This window comes from Hylaeus volcanicus, chromosome 1, assembly GCF_026283585.1.
Source record: "Hylaeus volcanicus isolate JK05 chromosome 1, UHH_iyHylVolc1.0_haploid, whole genome shotgun sequence".
NCBI lineage: Eukaryota > Metazoa > Arthropoda > Insecta > Hymenoptera > Colletidae > Hylaeus > Hylaeus volcanicus.
Genome location: NC_071976.1, coordinates 5,769,526 through 5,778,103, shown reverse-complemented (window position 1 = coordinate 5,778,103; position 8,578 = coordinate 5,769,526). Strand labels below are relative to the sequence as shown.

General features: G+C 37.4%; 1 protein-coding gene across 1 annotated transcript in view; it reads right to left on the bottom strand.

Annotated features, from left to right (window-relative positions):
- The window catches only part of LOC128879099 (cuticlin-4), a 142,402-nt gene that overhangs the window by 128,411 nt on the left and 5,413 nt on the right, over nt 1–8,578 (bottom strand). Inside the window, exon 2 of the mRNA XM_054127987.1 lies at nt 1,358–1,395. Coding sequence (XP_053983962.1) covers nt 1,358–1,395 — 38 coding nt within the window. The remainder of the gene's footprint in view (nt 1–1,357; nt 1,396–8,578) is intronic.

Here is an 8,578-nt window from a genome sequence, read left to right as displayed (position 1 = left end):
CCATCTTAGAGATCTCATTTTCAAAGTCAATATAATTCTATTGCCACGAATGCTAAGAAAACATCTCGAGTTGCTGGTAGATACCAGAAAAAAAGCCTCGAGTGGAAAAGGTTAACTCTTGGTATAATGTACAACTCCTCGCGCGATCTGGAACCCTTTCGCGTTCTCGGATTCTTCGTTAGCCCTTTGCACTCGAAGCCTTTTTTCTGGTACCTACCAGAAACTCGATATGCTTTCTTAGCATTCTATTGCCATGAATGCTAAGCTTAGATCGACTTCCAAGATGTAGCTTGATTCGTAATTGCAAATTACTTGCGATTTGAAAATCAGGTCACCTTTACCTCGATCATTTTATTGACACTTCGAGTTTCAAAGAAATTTAACCTAAACGAACATTATTGCTGGTTAATTTGCTCCGTCAAACCTAATGGCGACCGAGAGTCAGCTCTCGAGCGGAAAGGGTTAATATACTCAATATGTTTCATCAAACTTTCGAATGTTTTGTGCACGACAATTTCGAAAAAATTTATAGCGGAACGCAAAACAATTCGTCCGACACGTTTGTCCATTGGGAATCAATTACTTTCTGAAATGTTTTGCAATCGAATCAAACATTTTAGATTGTTTTTAATGAATCTTTTAGTCGTTTTCGGTGCATTTAAGATGTGCAATATTTTGGTGTTTTTGATGAATCTTTTAGTCGTCTTCGGTGCATTTAAGATGTGCAATATTTTAGTGTTTTTAAGAAGGAATTAACAAAGAAATGTTTTGTCGATTCTGTATCTACTCACTAGGAGTAGAAAGTAACTGTATCGTGATATCGGCACCAACGTAAATCATGCTATAATTTCGTATGAGGCTGAATTCATTCAATTGTGCAATAACTTTTTCTAAAAATTAAGCTCATCTTCGGAACTTAATAGTATCCGAATTGAATTTACTAAATTAACATACAAAAAGAATTTACTAAAAATCTTTATATTGAATGAATTGATTAACAATTGGTATATAAACACAATTAACATAGAAAGAAAATTTCCTAAAAATTAGTATAAAAAAAGAATAAACTAAAAATTTATGAATGCAAAGAATTTACTAAAAAAGAATTGCATATGACAAACTGCAAATATTCCCCTCCAAAAATGGTAATCATTCCATCCAGAAGCAAACGTTTTATCTCCTTAGAATTCGTCGAGAAACTGTACATACAGTATAGACAGTGATGAACGTAGCGATAGGAATTTTAAGCGCAAAAGTGGTTTGCCATTAGTCTCGTCATTAGTCTTGAGCCATTTACAAGTTAACGGTTGTTGATGGATCGAAGACTTGTCGATAGAAGATTTGTACGTTTACTTACCAACAGAAACGTCAGTGCCACCCCTCGGCAGTCCATGGCTAAAATAAAAGAGAAAGTCTTATTAATAACTGGGTCGAACTCCCATGAGTACGATCGACCGTGCAAACGTCTCTCGCGCGAGAACACTTGCAACAAACGCGAAAAATCGGATCGGAAGCCGTGTGCGAGCCTTTTAACTCGTTACATTCACCCTATAGATCCAGTTAAACGTCTCTCTGGTCGCAACGTACCACGATTCCAGTCCATCGATCATCAGTCTCAACTAAACATCTAACACCGTCGGCACTATTATTCCTCGCACTCGTAAAACAGTTCCGTTTCGGTAGTTCCTTAAATTCATAGAATCAGTCTCTAGGACACTGGGTGCACTCGAGGTTATCCTCGAACAAACGTCACATTTCATTTCCAGATGGAGGAAACTTATCGTTCGTGCTACGCTAAACGTCCAACTACCTCGCCGTATCTTTCTCCCATTCATAAGCCAGTCCCGTTTGAACAGTTGCTCGAATACATGGGACCAATCCCTAAGTAATCGTGACAAGTCCCCAACGAATGTCGCGTTCCATTTCGAGGCGACGGAGAAATTGTCGCGTATCGTAAAGTTTTGCGTTCGCGGCGATCGGAAATTGGTACGAGGATACTTTCGGTGGGCCGAAGGGCTTATTATCGAAGGGTTTATTATCGTAGGATACGGTGGACGTTTTCGAGGTGGTTAGTAGAGCCGTGTCGGGCGCCACGAGAAAGCGACGCGGCGTTTCGCGAAGGTGGCCGAACATAACGCAACGTTCACTTTTTCAAGCAACAAGAGAGGCCAGTGCACGTAACGACCTCGAGCACACTGGACCACCGAGCTTGACCGTAGCCCTTCCACGCGGACGCCATTTTCACTCCAACGACGGCCTTTTATCGTACACTCGATTGCACACGGCGTCGCGACGACACGAATCGCGGGATTTACGAGGCTGGTCGATCGACATCCCGCGAGGTTCTGCCACCTTCGTTCTACCTTTTCTCGCGGCGACCAGGAGAGCCAGGATCGTGTCTCGTGCTGGTGCACTTCGGAACACCAGGGCCGTCTCCGGGGTACTCTATGCCTTTCACCGTCCTTCTCTCCGTTACAAACGCTATTACTCGTTAATTTAAGAGGTAAAACCACTCTAGGATTTTCAAAACGTCGATTTTGTGTTTCTTTTTGCTTAAACGATACCTTAGGGTCACGTCATTTGATTTATAGTGGAAAACAAATGTTAAAAGATTCAATTATCGATTTTGCCGCAGCGCCTCGGAGCGCGATTAAAGTGTTTATAAAACTGTAAACGCGTTTTTCTCAAATCCACTTTTTTCAAACTGGGAGGACGGATTTCTAAGTGACTATTGCATGGATCGATCTGAAATTTTTACGGTAGCTTCACAACAATATTCTCTTTGGAAGTACGTAGCTGTTTTTTGATTGAATATACACTTCTTCTTTTATAAGCAATGTAATGCTCATTTTTACGGCAAAAAGTCGCTTCATTGCTTAAAAAGTGCGCACTTCCACAAAAATTGATTAAGAACAAGAACCCTACAAACTTCCAAAGACAATCGTATATAGATTATAAAGTTTCTTCTGTTTTTGTTCCATGACTCATAGATCCCGAGAAATTCGTCCTTCCGTGGCGGTGTTTTCAAAAAAGCTGTTTTCGACGACGGGCTCTGTCGCCGCCATTTTGTATGAAAATGAAAATAAAAATTGTTTTCTGGTCTTCAATATGTGTCAAATAAACCCTCTGAAAAGAGATTCTGTTCCATTTGTCACACTCCCAAAATAAAATGTCAAATTTGGATCTTTTTTCTGCGTCTAGAGTGGTTTTACTCCATAAGGGGGTATCCTGAATTAGGAGGTCTAAAAAAGCGGTTTTTCGTGATTTTTTTTAGGATGAAAAAGAATAATTCATTCTGTTGAACTTTTTATCCTATTTTCATACATATTTGAGTAGTCTGTGAAAATGTTTTCAACAAGAAATATTCAAATTGAGTCGACTGTGACGAGAAGAGAAGATCAAGTATTAATGAAAATAAATCTGGATAGGATTCGTGAATGTTGAAAGAGTTGCGAAAATAAGTATGACCACAAATAATCGATCACTTTTGTAGAATATTTTTAAAATAATTTGTAGGCCAATCTTGGAACTTGGAACAATGTAGTTCCGTTGAACGAGATGAGGTCTAGTCCTATCAATTTTTCGAAGTTTCCTTGTCGGCGTGTCAGTTTCGAAACAGTCGTTTTAAAGTGACGTCCGTTACGTCAGCGACGCGTAGGAATAGGAATCGGAAGAGTTGTATTGCCGTCACGTAGCGTGCCCACGTCACGGCGTGTCGGGCGTTCGAGTCACCAGTGACTTCAACTGCTGCAAGAGACGGATATAGTCATCGATATACGTGCGTTCGCATATACAGTTACGAAACCTCGAAATAGACCGATACGATTGTTTCGCGAACATGTATCTAAATGCAATATCTCTATTCGAACACTCAATTTATATGACGTTCAATTTTTATATTATTCTATTCGATCGACATTCTTTTCTCTCACACGATTCGAGTTTTCTGGCAACAGAAATCATCTATTCTATTTTTATATTATTTTATGTTTATATCGTGCCCACATGTTTACATGTTTCCGTCATTTATATCATTATAGTCGATATTTGATTGCGTCAACGAACTATATTCAGTACGTTCCACCGACGAACGCAGGACAAGGGCCTGGCCGTTTTGTAGTTCAGTTATGCAGGAAGTTCGATGCGTGAATGACGTGTGATTTACTTTATGTACTTTTATGTCCCCGTACCGTTCATGTGTAACATTTCCACCTATTTAAATATATATCTATTCTATATCCCAGAGCTCCGCAACCGCTGTGCCGCGATGATTTTCTCGAGAATAAAAAAACCTTTTTAACCACCGCGTTAGTTTAAATTTTTCTAAGTCATATACTCCACCAATTTGTTGCCAATATGTAATTTATCTGAGTTGAAATTATACACAAAACAAAAACACTTCTATTAATTAACTTTGATTAAATGAGCATAAGTAAATACCAAACAACAAACTTTATATTTAAATTTATAGAGGACATTTGTTTTACGTGTTCTGTAACTACACATTTTTATTCTTGTGTTGGTGTACAATTCAAACTGCTTTATATGTATAAAACTTAGATGAAAGTAAATATCTACATACATAGAGCCATTTTATTATGTTTTTTACTTAATAATAACATATACGTATTATTATAATTGATGTATTAGGTAGACTGGAAAGTAATGTCGTTTCTTTTACAGTAAATTCAAACAAATTTTTAATAAATTTCTATTTTTAATCAATTATGTAATCGCCCTCGTTATCAACAGCCTTTTGCCAGTGTGCACATTTTCAACGCCATATCGATAAAAATCAATGAGCTGATGAGTGATAAACAAGTATTTAAAATTGCAAAAACAACATTACTTTCCAGTACACCTAATATTTGCAAGCTTTTACTCGTGGTGTGCCGAAAATTATCGATAAAACATTGTTATGTCGTGAAAGATAAAAGGTTGCGGAGCACTGCTATATCCTATATTAAATATCCTGACAATATTTTATTTCGCTGAGAGTGAACCTACTACATTATGTATGTTTATATCACTGCACAGCGCACATGGTGCAGATTTTAGCAGAAAAGTAACGCTTACGTCTATATGTTATGATGTCTGTATTTGCAAAAGACAATAACAATAATGAGGTGAAATTTTGTAGTCATTTTTTCATCATTTTGGACCATATGAAACGGCAGTTTCAAAGTGTCTCAGATTGGTAGAAATCTGAAAAAGTCATCTTAACCATTAAACATTCTTCTCCCGAATATGAATAATTTTAATTATTAAAAATATGCTCTTTCGGGAAACAAAATTACTTGTGGAATTTAAACTCGCTGCAGTTTCAGTTTAACTTTCTCGTTAGAAAGTAAACAGAATTTGAAACATCGATTCGGGCGTTCAGAGATAAAGTCCTTTCACCGAAACTCGCAGCTATTCACTTTCTGCCCACTCGATACGACCTTGTAACGGATGGAGTGTTTTTGTCTTCGCATAATGCCTCTGTATGTTCTACTTTCCAAAATTCTTTCTCGATCATCCAATATCTCAAGTTTTTACAACGTCAGATCTCTCAAGACATCTGCAATTAGCCTGAATATAGTTTGCTACGCACCGTTCTATTCAAACGATGGTGTCTTTGTTGATTTTTTTAATCTTGACGTACTACTACAAAGAGTTCAAACGCGTACTTTCGAAATTCTAGATTTTAACCCTTTGCGCTCGAGGCCTTTTTTCCTGGTGTCCACCAGCAACTCGAGATGTTTCTTAGCATTCTATTGCCATGAATTCTAAGCTTAAACCGACTTCCAAGATGTAGCTCGATTCGTGATCGCAAATTATTTATGATATGACAGAAAAGATCGATATTTGATTTTTCTACTGCGAAAATACATGAAGAACTTTAACGCAATCTTAAAATACATACGTACATATACAAATACGATGCGACCTAAACGGAAAGGATATTGTCGGTGAGCGACGTAGCGCTTAACAAGTTAAGGGGGTATCCTGAATTAGGAGTAGTCTAAAAAAAGCGGTTTTTCGTGAATTTTTTTAGGATGAAAAAGAATAATTCATTCCGTCGAACTTTTTATCCTATTTTCATACATATTTGAGTAGTCTGTACAAATTTTTTCAATAAGAAATATTCAAATTGAGTCGACTGTGATGCACATTTGTAGAGCACCTCACGATTAAAACCTCCTACGTTTATACATTTTTCTTCTATGTGAACTAAGAAAAACTCGCAAAAATGATGAAATGTGAAATTATCGCAAGCTCGAAAAAAAGAACGAGTTCTTTGGGTGAAAAAAATCACTTTAACTTGATAAAAAAGTTGTTTAAACTTTTCCTTGTATGAATTCTTTTAGTTCACATAGAAGAAAAATGTATGAAAATGAAAATTTCTTTTGGTTATTTTGTGTCAAACCAAAATTACGACCTGCATCTTTCCCGCCAATAGGAGACTTTAATTGCGAGGTGCTCTACAAATGTGCCGCACAGTCGACTCAATTTGAATATTTCTTGTTGACAACATTTGTACAGACTACACATATATGTATGAAAATAGGATAAAAAATTCGACAGAATGAATTATTCTTTTTAATCCTAAAAAAATTCACGAAAAACCGCGTTTTTTAGACCTCCTAATTCAGGATACCCCCTTAAATGGAAAATAAGGGGCACGGAGATTCGAACCCACGATCCTTGAACCCACAATCGACCGTCCTTTCGACACAACCGATCCCGCAGCCAACGTTTCGTTTTCTCACAACATTCTAACGAATGATTAAAATTTGTTTGCATCCAAGGGATTCCCAGAAAGCTGAATTTTGCGTAAAGGTGAAGTTTGAGGTTTGTCCAGAGCGCGAATGCGTGGGCGATTTGTGGGGGGTCGCGTATTCGGTAACGCGCCACCTACGACGAGGATGAACGAGACGTCGCGAGCCTTGTGCCCATTTTCGCACGGTTTCGTTGCATAACGCCGTTTCATTAAACCGTCTATTAAGTCCACATCATCCATTCAACCGTTGTCCGTTCGCCACACTGCGGCCGCGTTGCTTTCCGTGTGTGTCCCGGCGTGGCATGGTGTGGCGTGGCGTGGAACCGAGAAAGGAAACGGTTGCTTCCACGCTCTGCACAGCTGTCAGCCGTTCTCGCACCCCTCTACGACACTTTTCGGACGTGCTGATATACATATACATACACGCTCGTGTACCTCCCCCGCACACCCCTCCTGTTCACGTGAAACAGTATTACCGTAAAGGTCGAAATCGCGCGATATGGTAGAGCGATTGCTTTTCCCCGAAACACCAGAACAAATATCGAATATAAATTTTCCTCGAGAAATTTTCGAAAGATCGACTACTTTTCATTTTTTACTCCAAGCATCAGGCACTAGGAAGGTGTTCGGAAATTATTGGTGTAGGTATTTATTGGTGGGTGTAGAATGTATTCGTACACCGATCAATTTCCCAAAAAACTTTTCCGTGAAATTGTAGTTTCTTAACTGCTTTTTTTATAATCATTGATATTTTACATATTCTCGGAAGTCTCTAAGATAGATATAATCCAAATAACATTTACTAGTTAATATAATTTGTGAAGTTAACAAAAAAATGCGAAAGGTGGGTAGAAGTATAGAAGCAATAAGTATTTGTACGATTCTTATGACGAACCATTTACAGTACAGTACAGTACAGTACGAATTAGAAAACATGAAATTTCCAGTAAAGTACTTTTAAAAAAGGTTCTAATAGAGGAATTGAAGAAGATCTAACTTCTATAATAATATACAACTAATAATTTAGTTAATTTAATGCTTACAAGAGTTGCAATAATTATAAAATCAAAAGGAAATCCCACGAAGGAAGTATTATATACTTGTAAATTAATGTAAATTTCTTTTTTCTTTTAACGAAGTTTTAAAAATTAAACAGTTGTGCGAATACTTATTGCTTCAACATTTCTATCGGTTGTTTTTCTCTTGTTAATTTCGCAACTTACATAAATAGCTATTTTTTGTGTAATCTATCTATTCTAGAGATTTCCGAGAATATGTAGAATGTCATTATAAAAAATATGTTAATAAATTACAATTTTACATAGCTTTTTTGGAAATTGATCGGTGTACGAATACTTTCTACACCCACTGTATGTGTACTCTTAAAAACCTTGAAGTCTGAACGTGTTAACCTTAACACATTCTAAAGTATCCAGAATATTACTTCCCTATATCGCTGTTTTAACAGAATCCATTATAAAATGATCAATTTGAATAAAGTGGAATAAAAAAGCATGCGTTTCATATAAGGCGAGGCAAACAAAAGGCATCCGCAAAGACTCGAAAGGATGGTTGAGCAACGTGCTCGCTTTCGACGACCTTGAAACCATTTAAAACGTGAATGTACACAATGCAGAGTTTTAACATGCAAAGATTATTGACGCCACACGACTGGCGCCAGTGTCCTTGCACGTGAAAACGAGTAACTGTTAAAAGTTTCATTGTAAGTAACGTCGAAAACATAATTTTCCGAGCCAGTAACGAATCAACCTTCGACAGGATCCTAATAATAGTATTTTTCGGCCTTTCGTCTAC